General features: G+C 37.5%; 1 protein-coding gene across 1 annotated transcript in view; it reads left to right on the top strand.

The window, feature by feature from the left end:
• Positions 1-26,355, top strand: part of LOC121428969 (uncharacterized protein KIAA1614-like) — a 79,435-nt gene that overhangs the window by 39,565 nt on the left and 13,515 nt on the right. The window contains exon 7 of the mRNA XM_041625863.1: positions 23,159-23,324. Within this exon, the coding sequence (XP_041481797.1) occupies positions 23,159-23,324 (166 nt within the window). The remainder of the gene's footprint in view (positions 1-23,158; positions 23,325-26,355) is intronic.

The raw sequence follows: 26,355 nt of genomic DNA on the forward strand, positions 1-26,355 counted from the left end.
TAGAACTTCCTTTTTCCATTACAGCCAATAGTATATTGCATCATCGCGTTAGAACAAAAAAGGCATTAACTGTATATAAAAGTGCATTCATTAATGCCCTTTTAGCGCTAAGCAGATGTTTTATGTTCGCTTGAAGGAAACGAACAAAGGTAGCGGTGATTGGGAAACGTGCCAATGTCGATCCTAAAAGTAGGATTTCTTTCAAAGTGGTTTGGCTGCCATTTTAGATGTGATAGAAGACAGATGTTCCATTTGTTGGTTTTACGTCATAGGAAAGTTTAGTGAATTAAATTTTACAATCACTGATCTGGTTTACGGTACACCATGTGGAGTGTTATAGAAACACTGGAAAGAAGAAGAGAAGAAATGGATAGGTGAGAAAGTGGAGATTTGAGAGTAGAGTATTCTTTCTTGAAAGTAGTCCTGAAAAGGACGGTAAACCAGGAAAGATTGATGAGTTGAGAACAGCTTGAGTAGTAGAGCTGATGAGGAGATGCTGGCTTGAGTCGGCGAGTAGAGAGACTTGACATTTCGGACAGGTTGACTGTCCGTCTTCAGGTCTTCAAGTTGACTGTCCGTCTCCTGAAGACGACTCAAGTCAGCATCTCCTCATCAGCTCTACTACTCAAGCTGTTCTCAACCCATCAATCTTTCCTGGTTTACAGTCCTTTTCAGGACTACTTTCAAGAAAGAATACTCTACTCTCAAATCTCCACTTTCTCGCCTATCCATATCTTCTCTTCTATCCACTGTTTCTATAACTCTCCACATGGTGTACCGTAAACCACATCAGCGATTGCACATGCCACCATGCAAACCTTCAAACAACATCTGAATTAGATTTTGTTTGTAAGGGTTTTTATTTTATGACATAGAGTGTAAGTAATATGAGCACATCATTGTGGATTTGTTGAACACACAATTGCATTCAGTCAGATCAAACTTTTAAAAAAAGTCCACACAGTTATAAAGAACATAGCATTTTCATTTATTTAAATGTAGGATAAAAGAGCAGTGTGGATTAAAATTAAATGCCTTGCTCACAGGCATTTGTGCCTTGGCCGTGATTGAACCTTAGACTTTCATGCATCTGGCAGGTGCCTTAGACCACTCGGCCACGGTCAGATTAAACTTACCTGTCTTTTGAAATGTCAAACAATACACCGCTCCGAACCTGAATGCCCTGAACTCATAATTGTTGGAACTTTTTAATTTCTTGTTTAAATTTGATGAATTGATCATAATGCTTAATTTATCTTCCCTTAGGTTTTTGCAGGGGTGCTTTACATATTGGCAAAATTTGGGGTTATTCCATTTTATAAAGTTCGTTGTTTTGACATAATGTATTACTTGGGAACCTCATCAACCCTGATATAAATACTTGCATTGTTCGTGGTCATATGAGACCGCTGAAACACTCACTTCGCAATCAAGAACACTCTTTTGATCTGTCCACATTACTGTTGGACACCATCAGGCTCTAAAAGCAGCGCGGGCACTATTTTTAACACGATAAAGACTTAAGCTGACTTAAAAATCACACCATCGTGACAATCCCTGTTCAATCTCTGAACAAATGCTAGCTGCCCTTACGTCCTAGATCACTAATCATGTTCACACGGCAACCTCAGAACTTTTAAGTAGTCATTTTCTTGTTGTACAGTAGATCGTGTTGACCTGTCCAATTGTAAGTTTACTCATTTAATAGTCATTTTCAGTGTGAGATTCATGAAAACTTGAAGTTTAAAGTTAAAAAAATTCAGAGGTCCCATGTTAACTTTGGTATTATAAGCCAGTTCTGGGAAGGGAGGGGGCTATTAAAGGGGCATTTGGGTATTACCGTATTATCCAAAGCTGCACTTGCCGCTTACCAATTTGTCTTCGTAAACTTGAAGATTAAAGTTATGTTATCAAAGGTCCTGTGTGAACTTGGGTAATGTAAGGACGTGTAGTTCAGGGGGAGTATGTAGATCCAACTTAAATTATATTAAGTGGAAATTTTAGGATTACGAGATTACCAAAAACTGCGATTGCCGCCTCAATGGTGTTATAGTCACCATTTGGTCTCTGATAAGAGTTTCGTCCACATTATTCCAAGTTCAGCAGTTCCAGGGTGTGTAAACACAGCTGTGTGTGTCCTTGTTCGCTCTTTACCTGAAATTCACATTCTTGCTGTTCAGTCAAAATTATACCTATTATTTCAAAGGTTGATTTGGAAGTGTGTTAAAAAAAGTCCTTTTCTTTGTGAAGAAAAATCACAGCTGGTTTTCACCTTTAGTTGTTCTAGAGAGGGTGTTATAGATTATAAAAAAGTTGAACAATAGAGGACACTGTAATTATATATTCGTGTTTTGTTTTTCTTCCCTTGGATTTGAGGCATTCACAAAGTATGCCAAGGTTAAAAGAACAACAGAATTCATGTAAATTTTTCTGCTGTTGTTCGAAGTGTTTGTGATCTTGAAGATTGGGTGAAGATTTCAATGCCATAATTGAGTCATCTTTCATTAGCCATGATTAGACTATCATTCATTTCCTTTGATACAAAAGATTCAACCACTCAACGACACTGCGGTCTCCCTTCCTTGCATGTCGACACATCCAAGGAGGTCTTAATGATACGAGACATACCCTGTTAGGGAGTTGACAACCAGGACCAGCGTAGAGATAGGAAAGGAGGTCATTAATAAGAGCGCGGGGAACTCTCACTTAGCTAGATACGTTTGAACGCTGGCAGCCTCGGAAACTGGAATACGTTTGCTCAGCGCTTCCAGCATAGGAAGAATCATTGGCGACATCTCCCTTCATCCACTTGCCTATTAACCACATGAGCCGGCTTATTCTGCGATGCCAGCTCCGATCTGATCTCAGACAGTTTTTTTTTTCTTTCCTCTGATTGCATTCAGCGCCGCCGTTTGCTTCTTTCCTGTCACGGCAAACGCGATGAGTAACCATATTTTGCAATCCGCTCCTCTCAGCATCCGAAGCTAACCACTTTGGAACAGCTTCCAACCAGAAGCATCGAAGAGCATTACTGTGGAATACCTCTTTGATTCTGTGGATAAAATACTGTACATTCTGTACCCCACCCAAATCCTCATCAAGTTCTTTGTATAGTCTAGAGGATTAGCTAAGTACGTTTCTTCATTTTGTTGTGTTGAAATCGATTGACCAATGGTGCTGTTTCTAAAGTCAAACTCAAAGATGTCGGCCCATCCACCTCTGGTGAGGCGGATATACTTCCACCGGTCTCTTTCACCCGTACAGTCGTTCTCCCCTTACCCTGGTAGGGGTACCAAATTTGGGGTGGTATATCGCAGCTGTAAACGAAGGAGGTAGGATATTTATATAATATTGACTGGCCTTGAGGGAAACATCAAATATGTCGCCCGCAACAGAATGATATTGGCCCAAGCCTTTAGACAAGGGCAATATGGTTCTTTTAAGGGCGACATATTAGATGTTTCCCGAAAGAAAAGCCAGTCAATATTATTATTATTACCTAAGGCTGTGCAATGTGTAATTTAAGCTACAATTTGGAACAATTTATATGCCTGTTTAATTGCTTGTCACTACTTCTGATTTCAGGTTATTCACGACCTAAGCGAAGTAACCCTTAATAAGCAATTGTGACGAGATTGTTATCTTGTAGTCACGCATCATGCAAGGTGCGCACATACACTCAACGCGTAGAAATCTTGTGCTTGGGTTACGTTTATGTATGCACTGGCCGCGCCGCGCATTATCTACAATTCATTGGTTCATAAACTGGTTCCAGTCAGATTTCTGAAATACTGAAATTAGCAATCGTAATTGGCTCCTACTGCGCAAGTGCACTAGCAGAAATATGGCCAATATTGCCCTTTATTTTGTATAGGATTTCTACGGGCAAAGCCCGGGAGGGCCACATGGCAAACCTCGTTGGTCTCGGATTGAAAGTAACGAGCGAAATATGACTTTTATTTATCTCCTAAAATGCTTATAGGTAATAATATAATTTAATTTATTTACTTATCAATCAATATTTCTTTTTTTACTTTAGTTTCTAACTTTTGCATAAAGTTGAGTTTAACTTTTGAGTTGTTTTGTTTGTTTCTTTGCGGGACTAGCATCATTTATCATATCTGGGCAGTGTGTTTGCACCTCGAATGTTTGCTGATATTTATGTAGTTGAAATATATATCTTTTATAAAAAGCTCTAAATATGACTTTCATTTCATCTAAAACTTTCAGGCATTGTTGATCGTACACCAAGATTGAATATGGTATATCATACATTCTGCCAGAAGCAAATTCTACACAGTATTAATTCGTATCTTTTTAAATACTTTTGTAAAATGATTGCAAAACATCATTAGCAGACTGTTGATAATTTTGTTTGATGGTCTTCAATAAAGAACTTGCATTGATTAGTGGATACCATGGGCGACCAAAAACATGTAAAAAGATGTCTTTTTCAAGATAGGGCACAATACATACGTAATGTAATAAGGGTGTCAAAAACTTTTATAAAGGATATACTTTCTGACCCAAGAGTCAACACTAGGTGTTTAGAGTACGATTTGCGCGAGATGTGGGAGATGGGGCTGTACTAAACCCAATGATGTTGGTTAAGGTAAAACCGAAAACCGACGTCGTGACATTACAATAAAAATATTGCTGTACTTGTTTAGAGGGTCAATTCAGGGAATATTTGGCAAGAGTATCGTTTTGTTTCCAATACTTGTTAAGGGTAGGGTTTCACACGCCAATATTTAATAAGGGGTGCATTTTCAGAATATGGAAAATACCGTATGTGTTTAGGGTGCTTTTCAAGATCCCATGGTCACACATGGTGTCCACTCGTCAATGGAAATGCCCCCCCCCCCTTGGGAATATGACACACTTGTACAATGGTCCTGAAGGTTATGGTTCACCATTCAGAATATTTTTTCTGATGTCACATCGAAATTGCTTCATATTTTTAACTTGTGTAGCATTGTTTTTTTTACATAGGAATTATATCTAAGAACATACCCCCTACCGAAATTTAAGCGTGCCGCTTGCTAGTAACTAGCATGCGACTAGCAGGGCACTCGCTTAATAAGCGAGTGCATGCTAGCGAACAGTCCCTGCTCGCTAAAAGATCGCTTAACTATTACTCTGCACGCATATCACACGCTTATTAAGCTAACCGCATGCTAGTTACTAGCATGCCGCAAGCTTGCGCAAGCTAGTCGCACGCTTCCCGCAAGCTTGGAAATTTCTGTAGGGGACATGTGGTTGAGAATTATTCCCTGCTACTAAATGTTCATAGCAGAATCCTTTTTTTCTGTTTATAGGGATTTCAGAAAAGTCTTTTGATAGGTAGTGGCTAAATCAGAGGGAATCATGTTTGGCTCCCTCTTGTGTTACATGTGTTATATATAGCTGAATGATAAAATCTCTCCTGAACCTTTCTTTTTCCATTGATCCCGATACGTTGTCAATATACTTAAATTCAAATTAGCCCCTTTGATCAGTTTACTTGGATGCCATTCTCATTAACTCTATCTGCCCTCGCGTAAACTTCAGGCTAGCCACTAATTAGTCGCTAGTTGGTGGCTAGCTGGTGATTACCTATTGTAGTGACTATCGAGGGGATAGCTTAATAAGCTTGTAATAGGCATGCAAAGAAATAATGAAGTGCTCTATTATCAAGCAACTACCATTTGCTAGCTTGCAATTTTTAAGTCGCTAGCTAGTTATTAGCTTGCGACTTAATTTTCCCAAGACAGTGACTGTGTCTTTTGTCTTATCCCAGTCACTTTCTCAAAGGACTTTCATCTCTGAGGCAGAGACATTTGCGAGACAAATTAGAGCTCAAGTTGCCAAGTTAATTCAGATCGTCAATGTCGAGTATCTTGAGACAGTGATTGTGTCTTTCATGTCTCGTCTTGTCCTCTGCTCATTTTGAACACAAGATCTTTCTCCGGCTGCTCTGACTTGGATGTCATTGTCTATATGTAACCTTGTCTCTCTTCTGAAGATTGTAGTCTCGGTCCCGGGTCTTGGTCTCATCGCCCTCTCTGGGACTATTGTCTCAGTCTTCGTCCCTGTGGCATGTACGACGCAGAACTCAGACATAAAACTGGTGCTGATGATGATGATGAGGAAGAGGAGGTGGAGAAAAAGGCTGAAGTTTATTTGTACTTGCGGATAGCCATATAGAGTCCGCCTTTTTTTTTAGCCCCCTCCTCTCTCAAAGGACACCTGTCTAGAAAGATTACCTGTTTGTAAAGAACACTTTCATTGTCTCCTCTGGATGATCTTTATAGAAAGTTTCTTAGGTGTTATACAGACCGACTTATTGTCAGGATATCCATTAAATTATGAGGACTTGTTTAGGCCTTAAAATACCAGATAATTATTTTCTGCAAACACACCGACCCAAAGCAAAAGATCTCAAAGTTGTGAGCATGCGCAGTATTGTCCGATGAGCAGGCGAGGCCAAGGTGTTCACGCCTACATGTAACGTGCTCATTTTGTTAAGAAAGTTCCCATAATTTGCTTTCACATTGCCAAAATACCCAGAACCTTGGAGAAAAAAAAACACCTGTGAATGCTGTTTTAAATTCGGCATGCAGGCCTACAACATCTCCCTCTTATTTAGCAGGTATTTTTCTTTACAGGATATTACAGATATTTGCTTTCACAATGGCAGAAATGCCTGGGATTTTCTGGTCAAGAAGGTGTGAGTACACCTTGTAAGATAGATGAAAAGAAAGGCTGCAAGCAAGAGTCATTAAACAAATCATATCTCAAGAACATCTCCTGGCTGTCCTTGGTCAAATTACTTCATCCCAAAACCAAATCCGTGGATTCAATCATATACCTCTCAATGTCAATCTATTCATAGAGCGTAACCAATCTACGTTAACGGGGACAGTGCATTGGAAAGTTGGACGCACAGCAGGGCTTCGGGATGAGTTTCATTTTCCTCCCCACGACACGCCCTTAAAATGTGAGACTGTGCAGTGAAAGAATTTGCTAATTGTAACAAATAACCTGCCTCTAAGAATCGCCATTCAAATTCCCCATGTTGCAATGTCCGACCTATTATCACTTCACGGTTAGGAGTAAATGGGGGGTACTGAAAACATGGGTGTAGTCAATTAGGGAGGGTTGGAACCTATGATCAAGAAAATAGGGGGACCTTTTATCTCTGTTACTCAAAAAGTTTTGCAAACTCCCAAGCAAATTTTTGTCAGAATTGAACATCTTATCGCAGATGATTTCGTGTCTGGATTGATCAAGGTGTTTTTAGGAGAAGGGGGTTTTTCATCACGAGAGTGACTTTCAGCACCAAAGCAAGGTCTTGTACCTTTCATTGGACAGGACTTGTGTAGTGGTCTGAGATGGAAAGAAGTCAGCTCACAAGGTTTTTTTTTGTCATCACTCAGGATTTCTCTGTTCTCTATTCATTATTGTCTTAATCTGGATTTATCCGAGAAGTATACTTATGAGCTTGATCTGCATGGATCATTTGGACTCTACAGTGTATAATTCATTCTGTATGGAGCTCATAAGGGTATTCATATCATGTTACACGATCAGGTAAAGTTATTGTAAGTTTTCTACTATTTTGAAGGAATGATAATAATAATAACTAACTTATAGAGCGCCTAATATTGTGTTACAGGATCAGGTAGATTATAAGTTTTCTATTATTTAAGGTGTTAAGTAATGATAATAAAATAATAAAACTTGCTTACATACAGCACCTAACATTTAATGTGCTCTACAGTAAAACAGAATGATCACTCTTATGTAAACCTTGCTTTATGTTGTGAAGGAAGCAAGCTAGAACTTTTTTCACTCTGTTGGGATATTGGTTTCCAATCTTAGGATTCTTTCCCCGGGGGGGCCACTTCCATTCACGAGAGGATACCATGCACGTCCATGAGATCTCAAAAGCACCCTTAACACAAATTTTCCAGATTCTGAAAATGCACCCCTTAACAAGTATTGGCGTGTGAAACCCTACCCTTAACAAGTATTGGAAACAGAGCGATGCTATTGGCAAGTATTCCCTGAATTGAACCCCTAAACAAGTACAGCGATATTTCAATGTTATGTCACGGACGTCGGTCGTTGGTTTTATCTTTACATGTACCTACACCACTGGGTTTAGTACAGCCCAATTTGCGCGAATCGTACTCAAAACACGTAGTGTTGACTCCTTGGACAAAGAGTACATCCTTTATAAAACATGTTAGTCTTGATTTTTTATACCCTCGCAAATTTGACCCTAAACATGTAGCTTTCCTAGCGAAATAACCCCTACAGAAATTTAAGCGTGCCGCATGCTAGTAACTAGCATGCGACTAGCAGGGCACTTGCTTAATAAGCGAGTGCACGCTAGCGAACAGTCCCTGCTCGCTACAAGATTGCTTAACTATTACTCTGCACGCATATTACAGGCTTATTAAGCTAGCCGCGTCGCGTGCTAGTTACTAGCATGCCGCAAGCTTGAAAATTTCTGTGGGGGAGATTGCCTTTTTTCATTATTTTAGTGTTTTTGACACCCTTATTACGTTACGTACGTAACATGCCCTATCTTGAAAAAGACATCCTTTTTACATGTTGTTTTGGTCGCGCATGGTATCCACTCTTCAATGTAAGTGCCCCCCCCCCCCCCGGTTCTTTCCATGAATACATGACAAGGTGTTTACAGTTATTAATTGTTCAGGTGATTGAATTAGCAGTTAATTGTGCACAGCGCAACAAGCATTATTCAGTTTGCAACATGGGGTGAACATGGCAATTAGCATCTTAACAGAAGAATGATTTATTTCTCGTGTTCTTATCATTATTGTTCAGTGCCTAGTTAGCTTGCCAGTATGCAAGAATTCCTCCAGTTTCGTACCATCGCATATTTCCTAACTGAAATGTACTGTTGCACAGTTACTGAGACTGTGTCACAATGCAATTCAATTCATTGCGCTTATTCAAAGGACAAGTCCACCCCAACAAAAAAGTTGATTCGAATAAAAAGAGAAAAATCTAATGAGCATAACGTACTGAAAATTTCATCAGAATCGGATGTAAAATAAGAAAGTTACGACATTTTAAAGTTTTACTTAATTTCACAAAACAGTTATATTCACATCCTTGTCGGTATGCAAATGAGGAGACTGATGACATCTTTCACTCACTATTTCTTCTGTATTTTATTATGTGAAATATGAAATATTCCAATTTTCTCCCTGTTGCTGTGTGAAAGAACGATTAATTCCTTCCTGAACATGTGCAATTAGCATTGTTTAATACTATATTGTTCAATCAAGTTGGTCCTCATTGTCAAAGCTTTAAAAAAATGGAACATTGTATAATACAAACAATAAAAACAAAAGAAATAGTGAGTGAGGGACATCATCGACTTTATCATTTGCATGTCACTGGTTTGTGCATATCACTGTTTTGTGAAAAATAATGTCATAACTTTCTTATTTTACATCCGATTTTGATGACATTTTCAGCATAATGCTTGTTTGATTTTTCTCTTTATTCATATCAACATTTTTCTGGGGTGGACTTGACCTTTAAAAGAAGGTGCAAAATGTGTAGGGCCTATTGATTATGAAGTGTGCACTCAGTGTGGTGCACACTTGAATCTCTTAGAGTTATTACTGTTTTGATTTTCATGACCATCGATTAAAGATGAAAAAAATTAATTATTCCTATTTTAGCTAACTGCCAAGATATTGTGCAAAACAAGAAAGCGAATATTCTTTATCATGCATTGGTGCGAGATTTCTTATTTATTAAATAGAGCATTTCTCCTACACCTGATGCAAATTTTTTGTTTAAAAAATAACATTTTTTTATAGTTTTAACTGCGTGCCATGACATCAAATTAACTATACTATTTCTTTTGGATTTTTACAAAAATTTGTAGTACATGTATATGCTATTCTAATATGTCTGAGTTTATTCAATCATTTTTTGTGTCAGGGCGGGAATCCCCTTGATAAGATTAAGGGCAACTTATGGAAAAATCTGTTTAACCTTCATGTCCAGCAATCACAAGGTTTTATGGTTTATTTGGATACAAATATTGTTCCAATTCTAAATACAGTCTTTGCTTTATTTTTGTGAAAGGGGGGAGAGAGAGAGGGAGAGAGAGAGGGGGAGTATACAAGCAAGACATAGGAGATAGTGAAGGAAGAAAGCAAGAAGAGAGAAGGAAATGGAGAGAGGCCAAAACAGATTACCAAGCTATGAAACGAAGGACTATGGCACAAGGATTTTAATTGTGGATATGGTTATAATTAAAACCAATTTATAAAATGACATAAAAAGAGGGAGAGAGAGAAAAGGGGAAACATTGGGAAGAGGGGATGATTCAAAGGAAAAAGGGGCCAAGTTTGAATCTCTTCTTTAACCAGGGTATGACTCATGGCAGGTAATCATTATACAAGTTGGGATAATTATCCGCTTAGCTTTCAAACTCTCACCATTTCTTGTAGAAGGGGATAATTACTAATTAAAAGAACCTCTTGCGGATGAGGTTTCTTCTGGTTTCTCCCGTCCTGTACTCGGAAAGCCGTGACAGCCATTCTGATTTACAGCCTTTCAGGATAATTGCTTCAGGTGAAAGACTTAATTTGCATTTACAAGTTGGATGGGATGGTTGAATCACACCTTTGGACCAATTAATCATGACGAGAGATGATCAATAGACACTCAGGACGTCTCCAATTTTGGTCCAGTTGATGATCAGTCAGATGGTAAACAGTCTCTAAAGAATTTCCTAGACAACTGCATCTATTGAGCAGTAGTTCCCTAGTGAGCAGTAGTACCCCCAGAAGGTCTTTGGAAGTCCGAGTAGTAGCAAGTGATGGTCCGCGACCTTCTGTGAAAACATTTTGTGGTGAGAGGTTTAAGATTGTCAGAGACAACTGCCCTGGATGAACAGCCAGTAGTGCCTTTGGAAGACTTGAGAAGTCTCAGGATTGATTTGATTGTGAGAAGGTACTTGTGGTGTACCCAGTGTCGCAACAGTTTGATTTGAGGAATGCATAGTCTAGGACTGTCTTTCTGGATGTGTGCAATTCTGGACAGTTCATGATCTAGTGGTCTGTGTGCTTTTCCTGGAAAACCAATGTGAATTGACCGGACATCATGGATGGTCCTGTCAACAATCTGGAATGTATCTGAAGTATGAGTGTCTGGGATAACAGCTGAACATAGAGAGTGATAGACAATCATTGTATTGTGCAAGAAGGGTAGTTTTGAAAGATTTGGCATTCGTGTTTGTTTTACCACCTGCTGCAAGCTAGGCAGGCAAGACTTAGAAATGGTTCCAGATTCTTGAGCATTAATTAGATACGTGTCAACTGTTTTTATCATTATTCAAGTCAGCTCAGCTTGAGTCACCTGTGCCTCTTCAAACATGGGAATGTTCCAAATCGATCAATCCTGTGTTTGACTTGTAACGAAAAGAAACATTTGTTTGTAAGAAGCTCTAGTTGTGACTGATGTTCATATCGCATATTTAAGTGCTGATGTTCTGAGCATTCTCCTAAGGAATATTTGATATTTTGCACTACTACATAATTTTGCACAAGCATCAAGTGACAAAACAAAATGGTCTTGGAGCAGATGGACCACACTGTTCCTGATTACCCTACCACATGGGATAGTCACAGCCTACCAAGGATGTCATCAAGGAAGAAATCCCTCAAAATCTCATGTGAAAAATCAAGCACAGATGACTGGGAAGTCTGCATGCCTTCTAGACAAGAAGACGATGCAATACACGACTCCAACTACGCCCCACTTCCATCTAAAAAATTCGAGAAACGCCCAACCTGCTCGTTGTACATGCGGTATGCTGTCATCAATCAAGCGCAGCTTCGGATCCAGGATTCGCCCACGTTGCAGCATTTGGCCGAGCCTGTGAAGAGGAATGCATATCGGCCAACCATCCCGAAGCTGGTGCGTCCGATGTCTGTGTCAGCTTTATACACCGATCATATGTATGTAAATATCCCATATGAATGTTGATTTTGCTTTAATGAACCAAAAGGGCATAGAGGATTTCATTAAGTTCTAGAGTCACTAAAAGGGGTTCTGCAAGAGAATGATTTGCAGTTAATATTGCATATGAAATCCAAGGTAATTGATTGGGTCAATTTTAATTCTAGCATATTGATGAATACTTTTTGATGCAGTGTGGATAAATCCCTTCCTGAAGCGAATTAACATCATGGTTGGGATTTGAACCCATGTCCCTTGGCTAAGAAGGTGAGACTCAGAACCATAAGACCAAAATTCTTCCACATACCCCCACAGAAATTTTCAAGCTTGCGACTAGCTTGCGCAAGCTTGCGGCATGTTAGTAACTATCATGCAGCTAGCTTAATAAGCGTGTAATATGCGTGCAGAGTAATAGTTAAGCGATCTTTAAACGAGCAAGCGGCACGCTTAAATTTCTGTAGGGGATATTAGAAGGAAGGGATAGTGAAAGGATTCTGTAAATTAAAAAGGCAGAAATATCAGATCAAGCGAAACAAGGGGAGTGGTACATGTATAAAGTATCATATAAGGATGAGCATTTTGCCTGTTGCTCGAGAATTCCATTAGCAGCTGTTGAACACACATTTTACAAAAGAAGAGGTAGATTAAAATCATAAACAAAGGATAACACTGGCAAGTCCATGACTGATCATTTTACTAATTTAAAGAGAATTTCCCTGGACAACTTTTCGCAGATATCAACACCTCTTCAATATTTGTCAAAAAGGGTCAACTTTTTATTTACCAAATTGATTATCATTTTTAAACTAATCCTACAAAGTTTATATGAAATTGAAAAAAGTACCACGGTGTGAAGGGTTCAGATTTTATTGATGTTTTTCTGTCACAAACAAGGCATTGTCTTGTCATTTTAGATTTTCTCTTCTGCCAATTTTACAGTGATGATTTTGTGTCATTTTGAGTCATCAATGAGAAGGAACATAAAACGTTGACATCATTTTTTTTGTATGTCGAATATGAGGTTCTTGTAAACAGTCTGTAACCTTTTCGAAACAGCAGTTTAAAAGTCACTAAATATTAATCTGTAAATAATAACAATTACAGGGATAGCTGCTTTATATTTTAATAGCCAGTCTTCCAGCAAGCATTTTAATTAATGTAATATGTCATTGTTACTAATATAAATGACGAGGGTCTTGCTAGAGGTAAATTGCCAATTTGTCTACTGCCAACTCGTCCACTCATCACATGGTCTATTTTCATTTAGTCTGACGCCATTCTATTTCGTCTAACAAACACTTTGTCCATTAACCATTTGATTCACTCATTACTTTGTCTAATCACCATTTCGTCTCATAACCAGTTGGTCTAATATCCATTTCATTTTCATTCATTTTGCACAATTTAATACTTACTCCAATCAGACCAAATGGCTATATGGAACAATTGGTTATTAGACGGAATGGCATTAGACTACTAGTAAATGAAAGTAGACCATGTGGTGAGTGGACAAATTAACTGATGGTAGACCAAATGATGGTTGACCAGTTGGTAATCGGACGAACTGGAAATAAACCCTTGCTAGAGGGTAGAAGGTCCCCTTTTATAAGTCTTTGGTATACATGTCTCATTAAGAATTGAACCCATGACCTCCTATTCATGAGGCCCCTGCTTTACCACAGAGCCACCATGTCATGATTCAATTGATGAATGAGTGAATGGATGGATGGAATGAATGAATTAAAAGTGGATCTAGATGATGAATAATTGAATAAATAGAGAATCAATCATTTAGAAATACTGAAATAGAACAACATGCAGCTGTTCTGTTTAATCTGGCATTGAATCTACCGGTAAGTTGTAAACTCGTTTGAAAATAGATTAGATACATGTTGGCTACATGCATTGTCCAAATGTATTGACTTCATTGATGTACACTTTAGATCTTAATAGATATTGTCTGTTTTTAATGATATTCTGCACAAAATGTTTGCCCTTTTTTTTCATTTTGTACATATTAATTTGATTGATACTGTATTCATTTGAAGAGAGTTCCATTCATCTCATATCATTAAACAGGAAACCCCAGATTACCCGTGGTCTTAGCCCATCACTGATCCGGGGTGCCAAGCGCATTATCCTGTCGTATCATGACGCATAATGAAAATGTACTAATTTACGCTTCCTTCATTAAGATATCGAGACCAAACGACGTGGATGGTGGAATTTTGCCGAGACGTCTGGGTACATGGTCAAGACCCTTTTCTCATTGGTTCTTTTTGTAATGAGAAAAAAGGGTGAAAGTTATGACAAGATACTCATTTAATTGAGTGACTAATTGCTGAATTGGACTATTTGTCTGTTCAAGATCATGAAAAATAATGAGAGAAAAGGGACTTGAATTAGCAGAGGAGACAGAAATATTAACATTTTTTACAATGAAAACAAGACTTTTTACTTTTTTGTTTGAAAGATAGTAAAAGTAACCGGACATGCTCTTTAGATTTAGTGACATATTTCTGACTTGAACCAAATTAGTTTATGTGTTCATTTATCGTGAAATGGAGTGAGAGAAAATAGAGTTGAATTGGCTGAGGAAAACAGAAAAAGGAACATTTCAATGGAAAGGTACTGTCAGTTAAATTTGTTTGTAATGTCACAAAATGCAAAGACAGGCAAAGAGAAGGGGTGCAAACAGTTATCATCACTGTCATATACAGCAGCAATCATATGGCCATGAACTCGCCCCCTCAGTGTTGCGTTGCCCAAATCTAATGAAAGCGCAAGGCGCATAAAGATTGTCATAACTTTGAATATGTTCGCCCTATCCATGCAATGTGTACTTTTTCTGAAAGGAAATTTCACAATGATTTCAAATGTAGCATTAAAAACAAGTTAGGGTGAACTGCTGACATTTTATGAGTGAAAATGTTTAACTTTTTAGGACCCCTAATACACTTTATTTCAGACTACCATACTTTTTTTTCTTTGCCCATACCATTAATTACATGATTACCAGATTTGTATTGCTCATGACATTTCCAAATCAAATGATATACAACTTAAGGGGGTTCTGTAAATTCATTGAGGTAATTTTGATATGCAAATTTATGATTTCAAATATCAAAAGCGAAATTTTAATTCAGAGGAGGTATTTTCATGAGATTTAGGGTCTATGGGGGGGGGTGGGAATAAGATGACCCTCACCCATGCGGATTTCAAAAGTGGCATTAAAAGTGAGGGGGGGGTCAAGGGAATGAGATGACCCTCACCCGTGCAGATTTCAAAAGTGGCATTAAAAATGAGGGGGGGTCAAGGGAATGAGATGTCCCTCACCGTGCAGATTTCAAAAGGGGCATTAAAAATGAAGAAGGGTGAACTGCTGAGATTGTATGAGTGAAAATGTTTAACTCTTTAGGAGCCCTGATATACTTTATTCAGAGGAGGTATTTTCATGAGATTTAGGGTCTATGGGGGGGAATGAGATGATCCCCATCCATAGGCTATTGTACATAATTTCAAATTACATCGAAATTGTATAACACTCGTTGCAACTGTATTGATCAAAATGTCCTCTATTTTCCATAAATTTTCCCAAATTTGATTGGCAGCCGCCTTCAGGAAGATCACATGACACATGCCCGTGACTCAGGCAAAAGTTAGGAAACATTTGGTCCTCATATCATGTTTGGGGGCAAAATATATGAGAAATTATGATTTTTACGGCAGACAACAGGTAGTCCGGCTCAGACGGGAGAATTAGTAGCGACTCTCCCAGAGTAAAGTATTCTGTACAACATATTATAAAAGTAATTAAAGTGGAAACTCTTCATTTCCAACAAAATGCAAATCAAGAAGAAAAGTGTGACATTGCATTATGCATGAATATTTTTGGAAATACACTGTAACTCTCATCTTATGTTTAATAATGAATTGTGTCATGTTAGAGCATAAATAGGCCTTCATTGAACCTGATGTATTGTCTTGGTCAGTTCATTTATAAAACTTTTTTTAAACTCTTTTTTTTAATTCGAAATTCAAAGAAGCACAAATTAAAGTGGTTTAGAATGTTTTCTGTCGGACAAAGTTGTAATGCAAGGAAAGGGCCCTGAAGTGGAAATATATTTATTGAGTTTTGATTGACCCGAACCACATTTGAGACTTGCATTTAACTTAATAGCTTCATTCAAACATGTTTCTTTCGACAAACTCCGGTATCAAGCACTTTGAGATGAATACCAACATCAAGGTCAGTTTCCATCTTTTAGTAAACATGAGTTTGATACTCGTCTAAAGGACATCTGGGCCCCGTCTTACAAAGAGTTGTGATTGATCCGACCAATCGCAACTATGGACGGCCAGCAGCATCAACATCTATTATGCTTGTTTGTCAAAAAAAATTCTAGCTATGATGAATATTCATCGTTTTCTTGAAAATTCACTGTGTTTCTCTTTGGTTGCAAAAGTCAATGAGCAGATTTCCTGTAGAAAAAAAACCCTGGTGGATTTCCATAGAGATACGATTGATCGGATCAATCATAACTCTTTGTAAGACTGTCCCCAGATTTCTTCTTCATTTTGTTTAATAGTGCATTTCGAAAGATTCTAATCTACATGTGTATAAAGGAGATCATATTTGATAAAATGTTTTTGTTTTGGGAAAATTGGACTTAAGTTGAATTTTTTGAGATCTTTACCGTTTGCCCTTGCCATGTCCAAAAATATATATTCTTTTTTCTCATTTCACCATTTTTTCCAACATATTTTGCCGATATTGGGTTTGAGCCAAGCAACCTTGTCATGTTATAGTTATGACACAAACTTGGAAAGAGATTGGAGGAAGGAAAAGTACGAGATGGGAAGCGGGTGAAAGACAGTGAGAGGGGAATAGGTGTGTGTATTGAGAAAGGGGAGAGAAGAGGAGAGAAAAAATTGAGGGAGAGGGGAGGGGGCAAGAATGGAACTTGGAAGGAGGGCAATGGAAGAAAGGGAGATACAAAAGATGAAGATAAGTATAGAGAGAGGGAGAGAGAGAGAGGGTGAGATAGGAAGAAGGAAGAGAGAGCTTAAGAGTGATAGAAAGAAAGATAAAGTAATGAGGGGGTATCTGAAAGGGAGCTGAGCAAGTAAGAGAGAGAGGGGGTGGGGATCGACTGGGGTGAAGATTTTATAGAAAGGGGGAGAGAGCTAAAAGCGAGGGGGTATGGGGAGAGAGGGATGGAAAGAAAGTGAGATCAAGATTGATGGTTGATAAAGAAGGTAGGATAGAAGAGAAAGATGGAACGCATTCACTCTAAAGAGACTTTGGACAAACATCGTATCTGACTAACCTCCAAACGTTGGCTACGTCAAGATTACTTGTCATGATACGAGCTAAAAGTGGATAATTTTGGACGATACATCACATTTTTTTTCCTTTTTCAATAAAGCCATCATAGTTTCCAACTTTCTTTGCTCCCAACGAGCAGCTTCAGCCCTTTTCTGGGCGGCAGCGATATTTTCATCTTCTTACTTTTTGATCATTTCGCTTTTATACCTGGACTCGCTTTTAGCAAGGAAAGTGGCCGAGATGAGCACTTTGAATCAATTTCAAGTCTAAAATTGTGAGGAGAGAAATTATAGACTTTGGATAAAGACTTCTGCAATAAGTTACCTAGTGATAAGTGACCGCGGATTTAACTTCTAGCATTTAGCAAGGAAAGCAGCAGAAAGAGCTTTTTTACTCAGTTTTAGATCTAGAATTATCAGGAGAGATTTTTTATGGAGTTTGGGTGAAGATTTTTTTCTCTACCCATAAGTTTGGTGAAACTTTATGTCTGCCAAGTGATAAGTGTCTGTGGATTTACCAACTCTCGTTTTACAAGGAATGTGTTCAAGATGAGCTTTTTAAATCTATTTTAGATCTAGAATTTTGAGGAAAGAATTATGTACTTTTGAATTGGATGGAGATTTCTAGCTGTGAGTTTGGGACTTTGCAGAGAGGGTGCTGTGCTTTGTAACATCCGAGCTGCAGCATCGATTCGCTCTCTTTTCCTTCATATAAGCTGGATTTGTGGAGTAGCTCAAAAAAACCTCCCAAGGCCCTTTCGACATTATTAAATTTTTTTAATTATCTGGATTATATTTTGGCTGTGTGATGTGCGCTGGTTGTTAACCTGTAGAATTCTGTATTCTGAAGTTTCCATAGGCTTTTAAACAACAGACATCGCCTGGTTCCAGTATGGAATGAGTTAAATGGAATAAAACTGAAGCACTCATTTGTTCTTTTCTGTATTGGAAATGTTAGGTTATTGACTTGAATTTTCAGGTCAACTTCACTTGTTTTATACCGTCATACATTTGATGTTAAAACTTTCGTCAGCTTTTAAAGCCCATCTTATGTCACCCTGAATGTATGGATTCAGGAAAAATTGCATTGATTTTTGAGGTTTATCTGAAAAACAGACAAGGATTACTAGATTGTTCGCATAACATTGTGGCAACAGTTTGAAAGCTTGATATAATCCGAAACGTTAATACAGCACTTCTTGAAGACTGCACAGAACCATGGATATTTTACGAAGGATTTTCACAAAGTTTGGTTTGAGCCTGCAGTTTGAGAAGTCTTCCTCATGTTGGCAGTGCTGGTTGCCCGAATGGTATGACTGCATGATCTTGGGCAAGGGGGTGGGGTGGGGCAACTGAATATCTTTACAAATTTTTTTTTGTTAAAAAAAAATAAAATGTCAGTATTTGCTGATTAGAATGCAATATATGCAGGCCCTGTAGTTTCTTGAGAGCAAAGACTCGCACAAAGAGAATAGTTTTGGGAGAAAGGCACATTTTGTATATCAAAAGGAGTAGGATATGTTTCGTTGAGTATCTTCACTCACATATGGGGTATAGGGTGTCTTGTGTTAATTCCATTTTGGTGAAGATTTTCATATGATCTTGAATTCCTTGATAAAGCTTACAGGGAAGACGTTTGTAAGAGTAAAGAAAGAATAAGATATAACATGTGGGAAGAGAAAGAAATGAGTGAAAATGGGAGCTAAAGACAAAAGGAAGAAATCGAGAAGGACAGGTGGGAAAATATGACATGGTTTCATATGGACCAGTAAGAATGAAGAAAAAAAATCCATGGGCTTGTTTCATGAACAGTGACAACTATTGTAACTTTGCCATTTTATGGCAAATATGGTAACAGGCCATAGCAGCCAATCACATTCAAGGTTTCCTTTTCCTTGGTAGTTATAAATAGTTGCAAATTTTACAATAATTGTAAATTTCTTTATGAAGGCTCCTGTTCTCAAACCTCAATTTTATCTAAGACCCTGTTCTCATTACTCTCCTAAAACTAGTTTACTGAAGTTCAACATGTAATGAGAACGGTCGAAGCAGTCTTGGAAGCAATCTTCCAAACCAGGTTGGAAAAACCACCTCATAATATAGTTTTCAAGATAAACTGGTTTTAGCACATGTTGTGTGTAGCAGAATTCCTACACTGCGATTTCAATTTTGCGCGAAACAGAGCATAGCCAAGATCGCTTTCCATGAAGCGGTTTTGAAAACCATTTTCAGGTGATCAAATGGGAACACTAGCAAAACAATCTTCAAAGCTGGTTTCCTGAACCAGTTTCCAGTCAACTAGTTTTTAGGATTTCAACGAGAACGGTGTCTATTTCTTAACCTCCTCATCGCATCTTGGAAGGCGTAGGAGTTAATGTACTTTTCTTTCCTTCAACCCCCTGTTAAAGATGTATAGTAACTTTGTTGTTGATTGGTGATTGACAGACTTCATGTCTCCATCGACCATATCTTCTACTTCCTGTCCAAGTCGGCTTTTGGGGATGATATGTCTTGAAGACCTTAGTCAAGGTCTTAGCATAAAATCAGGCTTCCAATATATACATTCACACTAGAGAAAACTATATTTGCTTCCAAGGAAACTATATAACTACTGGAAAGAGTGTTGCCCACAGTGTGGAACACAATGTGAACACACCTCCACACTGTTTAGTTTGAGCATTTCAACAGTGTGAATCGTGTATTCACATAGTCGACCGTGTGAACACGCTGTGAACAGTTGCGCTGTCGAGGTGTCCACAGTGTGAAAATATCTTCACACTGTTGAATAGTTAAGTTCAGTTCATTTATTCATTTCTAAAAAAAAAGGCATTGAGTACAGATATATGTATAGAAAAATACATTTTGACTATATACATCAGTATTTTAAAAATGTAAACATGCAAAATAAATACAATGATATTGTGTATAAATTAGGCCTGTGTACAGTAATAATATGAGAAACAAAAAGGAGGACTTAAAGTGATTGGTTAACATTGGTTTGACTTTAAAAAATCTGAGCTGGAAGGTCAAACTTGTCACCTGTGTCTGTGATATGTTCCAAAAATGAAGCCCAGAAAAAATTGCGTTCGAAAATGATTATTTAGTGCTTCAAAAATTGAAATATAAAGTGACCGGAAACACCATCTTAATTTCATCCTATACACTTATGTGTACTATTAAGGTGTCTATAAGACGCTTATTTACAAAATCGGGGTTTGCCTTGTAGTTTTAGCTTTTCATTCTCAATAATGGTTGCTTTCAGGGTTTATTAGTTCTAATACATGCACTTGTACACATGTTTTACTTGGTTTGAGAATTTTTTAAATCGGCTGCTCACAAAGTTAAACAATACCTTTAAAATAAAAGCCAATAGTATGAATATGTTCCCATTGTCTACTTTGTGAACATACTGGTTGGCAGTGTGATCTTTCCAGCAGAAAAATACAGCAATGAGTATTGTAGATGAAATTAATAAATTTGGGGATGTCTTGATGACCTCAAAGTCATATAAATTTCATCCCAATTTTCTGGTATCATTAGACAGAATTGATTTATTACAAGAAAGTTTGCAAATATAATCAGGGAACAGATAAAATGTTTAAAAAATGCAAAATGTAGCATAAAGATAAGCATTACCAGGTAGTAATATGTCATTGTGCATTATACAAAATAAAATTGTGAATTGCATTTTATGTTTACAGTTACTTTTATGTTTGCTATACACACAATTTTGCGAATGTGAATGGGGATAGATTCCAGAATCAATTAAGAGATGGGTTGTATCATATTTTTCTTGTCTCTCAAAAAACACAGTGACTCAGATCTCAAGGAAAATGGTCTACATTTTAGACTGTGAGGACTGTTTCATAAAACTTTGTGTAACTTTACAAATGGCTAACCGTATTCTTTGGTGCCGAACCAGGGGCCGGTATCACAAAACTTGGCAATGATCGTAGAACATTTTTCTATGATTGCTTCCATAGACTACAATGTACAATTAATCGTAGGAATCAAGGGTACGATCGATCGCTAACCTTTGTGTTATGGGACCCAGATCAGTTTCTCGGTCATAATAATTCCCATATTTAGCGAAAGTTGAAATGATTTTGTAGGTGTCTTGAGGTCAACATTATTAAATATTATTAAAGAACAAGGACATATATGCAGTATTCCAGTGACAGAGAAGAGAGAGAGCAGAGATAGTGTGGAAGAGAGGGGGAGAGAAAGAGAGAGAGAGAGAGATTAATTGTTAAAAAAAGGAATGTATCGAAAATAAGGAGTAAAATGTTGTAACGATTATTAACTTGAGAACAATAAAATGTCATTGTAGGTGGTTTCAAACCGCCTCGATCACAAGAATCCCCGTTAAATTACGAGAACTTTTTAAGGCTAAAAAATACCCGTTAATTATTCCTGCATTCACACCGCCCCGAAACACATCCTTCGGGATAAGTTCCCGAAGTTACGAGCATGCGCAGTGTGGTCTGATAAGCAGGCAAGGCGGGAGATTCAAAATCTCTAGCCCAGCAGCCACCCACGCCGCCGCGCCCAACGACACGCTGGGATAAAAGTTCCCGTAATTTGCTTTCACATCGCCAAAATACCTGCGACCTTGGAAAAATCCTCACGAAAGTTCTCGTAATTTCGCCAAGTACCTACTATTTAGCGGGTATTTTCTTTCGGGGAGATTACGCGTAGTTTGCTTTCACATTACCAAAACACCTGGTATTTTCTGATCGGGGTAAATTTCCCGATCAGAGAATACCTGGAACTGGCGAACTTCGAGGCGGTCTGAAACCACCTATATTCCGATGACAGAGAAGAGAGAGAGAGCAGAGATAGTGTGGAAGAGAGGGGGAGAGAGAGAGAGATTAATTGTTGCCAGAGATTAAAAAAAAAAGAAGGAATGTATCGAAAATAAGGAGTAAAATGTTGTAACGATTATTAACTTGAGAACAATAAAATGTCATATTGAATTATGAGCAGTAAAATCATGATGAAGTATCCCCGTGTTATGTATTCAGTGGATCCATTTACCTGTTATTTTTATTCAACTTAAAGCTTGTGTATAGTTTTGATAAATCTACCAAAATGCACTTATCACTATTCCAATTCATTGCTAGCTAATATGAATGGATATGCCCTATAACAGTTATGATGTGGAGGATATGAAATGAAAAAGTGTTTTACAAGATAAATTTTGCGATTTTACATGGAAATTTAACTTGATCGGGTCACCCGATCAAATTAAAATATCTGTGTGTTTTTGTCTTTCAATTAAATCCTATTCCAAATCATGGAATGGGCTGAAACTTTCAAGATATGTTCTTTGTCTGTAACTTTTGGATATCTAATCACTAAATTTATAAGATAAGTGCTTGAATGTCCATTTTTTAAATTTAAAACAAGCATCGCCAAGAGAGGGCGCTATATATCCAAGATTTGAAATATTTGAAATTTTCTCAGAGAAGTGCAGTTGGAAAAATATCTAACGGTCTCTACGCTTCAGTAAGACTGTCATATTAGATGATATTCGATTATCAATCACATTATTGACCCTTTACCAAAGCTATACACAGGCTTTAACATTATTTTTACAAGACATTGAACAATTTGATATTTTAATATGGAGTCCCTTTTTATCTTGAGAGGTAGTTTTAATTACCTTCGAACGAAACTTTATTGAAAAAAATTTCTATTGACGTCAATGCAACCTGCTGTATGGATGCTGTGTTGATGTCGCGCTATTTTGTTATTGATGTAGGCTCAATTCTAAATCATATCATAATCAAACCATTTTCATTTTGTCATTTTTCTTCTCTAACTTTAGTGATTATGACAGCTACAAGAAACTTTCTGGGTCTCAACTCTCCATCCTGTCGCGGACGTCGATATCGGAAAAGGTGGAGAAAACGAAGAAAAAGCTTCGACGGGCTCTCAGCTTAGACAAACTATCGTCTTCTAATAAGGATAGCTACTCGTTTGAAAAACCAAAGGTATGAAACAAGCAATTAATGCCATGTCTCTGGCAAATTCAATTTCTGTGAAAAATACATTAAGTTTTCACCTTTAAACTCACTTGGAAAATGACCCATAACTAGTAATGGTAATTTCAAAGAATAATTTTCATATTTTCATTTTATGATTATGGACAATTTGCAGAGATTGTAATCATATGTTTTCATTAATGCTCTTACTCATATGAAGATTTACTGTATAAACTATATTTTCATGGTTTTCAATGCAATTTAAATGGAAATGTTCAAATAACACAAGTTGGCGAATATTGACTGCGCAAAAAGAAAACTTATCGTGTCACCAAAATATCCCTTCTTGAAAAACGCAAGTTGGTATTAGATTTCTTGCCTTTTATGCTGATATGAGATGATAACATCAATGTCACTCTGCTTAACTCAATGTTGCCCCTGATTTTCCTGAGCTCGTCATTGCTAAATTTAGTAATTTAACATGATGTAATTTGATTCAAGCGTGTTACTCATCTTTGTAAATTTCAAAGACCTCTTGCCAATCCTTAGTAAATCCAGTAGGAGTTACGAATTTACCTCATTTTAGCAAAACTAAACCAAATCTCTGAATGATCATTGCATATAAACTGGAGTTTGTGTGTTAGGGGGTTAATGCTTTTAGCCCCCCCCCCCCTGATTATTTCACTACTATAGTTTGACATTGTAGAGATTTAAATGAGAAATACAAAAATGAACAAGGATCTATTTAAGAAAGGCTGACATGTTATCCCAGCAGACTTGTCCAACCAGGACTGGATCTGATTTTATTTCATACAAGTGTATTTACAATTGCATTTCATAATTCCAATTGATTTGTTACTCTTCAAGTTTCATTTAAAAAAAATTAGAATAAATACTTGACTAAATTATTGAATAGAATACGAGAACGATTAGGCGTAGAGATAAAGTAGGTGTACACATATGAAAGGAGAGATGTATAATTTAATTGATACATACAAATTATCAATTAGATGTACAAATAGAAGAATAAATATACAGATTACTATTAGATCTCTTAAAGAATAAATGCACTATTGTAATTAATAGATTACTTGATATTTCAAAGTAAATAGATACTTGTACATTAATGAATTAATAGATATTTAGTAAATAAATAAAACACATAATACAAAATTTGGTCATTTGGGAGCTCAGTGGTATTAATATTTAGGAATATAACATCATCTTAGTCACCAATGTTTAAAGTTTCAGTGGAAGAATCAATCTGGGGTGCATAATTTGTGGCAAGGGCGGGGCATCGAGGAGAGGATATGTGTTTATGACCAAACTCTGTTGCAGTGTAATTGAAATTCTGTTGTGTCTCCTATAGCACCTGTGTCTACAAAAGAACACTTGTGTCGCGTTGGTTACCTATGCTGAAAATATTGTATGCATCGGCACGAAAGGTTTGAATGGGAAGCTCGGGAGATGTTGCGTGTCATTTGCCTCCTGTCACCTGTGATGATAAGTTTTGAGTCATGCTTTTTCAACATGAAAATTCAGTGTTTGTGAACTTATTGAAGGATACAACACAGTTCCCTGGATAAGTTATTTAGATTTAGATTGATGTATTTCCGTTCAACAAAATGATATAATCGGAGTAACAGTACAAGTACATGTTAAAAATGATACATTTCAATGAAATTTCATTACAAATTTGAAGATAAATTAACTGAACGGAGGGACTTTATAACAAGTCATAAAAGAGAAAAAAAGATGAACATGCTTACATTCACCTAATTTGTAAAATGAAAAAATGGGGGAAAAATGCAGTTTATCACAAAACAATTTTGGAACATACATGTACAAGTAGAGTAGAATGATTGATGGATACATACATGTATATATGTGTGTGTAGAGAGAGGGAGAGATTAAAAGGTAAATATGGATGGATGGATGGATGGTTGGATGGATGGATGGATGGATGGTTGGATGGATGGATGGATGGATGGATGGATGGTTGGATGGATGGATGGATGGTTGGATGGATGGATGGTTGGATGGATGGATGGATGGATGGATGGTTGGATGGATGGATGGATGGATAGTAGCTGGGTGGGTAGATGGATGGATGGTTGGATGGATGGATGGATGGTTGGATGGATGGATAGTAGCTGGGTGGGTAGATGGATGGATGGATGGATGGTTGGATGGATGGATGGATGGATGGAGGGATGGATGGATGGTTGGATGGATGGATAGTAGCTGGGTGGGTAGATGGATGGATGGTTGGATGGATGGATGGATAGTAGCTGGGTGGGTAGATGGATGGATGGATGGATGGATGGTTGGATGGATGGATGGAGGGATGGATGGATGGTTGGATGGATGGATAGTAGCTGGGTGGGTAGATGGATGGATGGATGGTTGGATGGATGGATGGATGGATAGTAGCTGGGTGGGTAGATGGATGGATGGTTGGATGGATGGATAGCTGGGTGGGTGGATGGATGGGTGGGTGAATAGATGGTGGAGGGAGATTCACAATGAACTTGCTTGATATTCCTCCATCTTTGAAATGACTGGGAAACTTGTTTTTAAAAGAGAGGTCTGTCATCAAAAGATCAATATCAGAGCAAAGTACATCAATCAGTTTAAATCATACATTCAGTTAATTCATTAAGAGAGAAAAATGTAATATACCTATCAAACATGAAATCTTTAATCTTCACATTTAGATCCTTGCTTTCAAGGTTTACAATCTTTTCTCATGCCTTACTCTTCCGGGAGGAACAACCAAATTTTGACTTCTCATCAGGAATTATTTCAACTTCCCATTTATTCCTCCTTTACCCCTCGTGCTCATGCTGATCCCTGCCAAACTAATATTGAGTCACTAATCCAACACAAACTAATGCAGGGAATTAATGCCAAATCTGAATTATCTTGTCAAATATCTTGGCAAGGCTGGCTTTGATGTAGGTGCGAAATGGGAGATATTTTTAGAATGTTATTATAAAATATTACAAGGTTTAAACCAGATTGAAGACAGAGATATTCT

This window comes from Lytechinus variegatus, chromosome 15, assembly GCF_018143015.1.
Source record: "Lytechinus variegatus isolate NC3 chromosome 15, Lvar_3.0, whole genome shotgun sequence".
NCBI lineage: Eukaryota > Metazoa > Echinodermata > Echinoidea > Temnopleuroida > Toxopneustidae > Lytechinus > Lytechinus variegatus.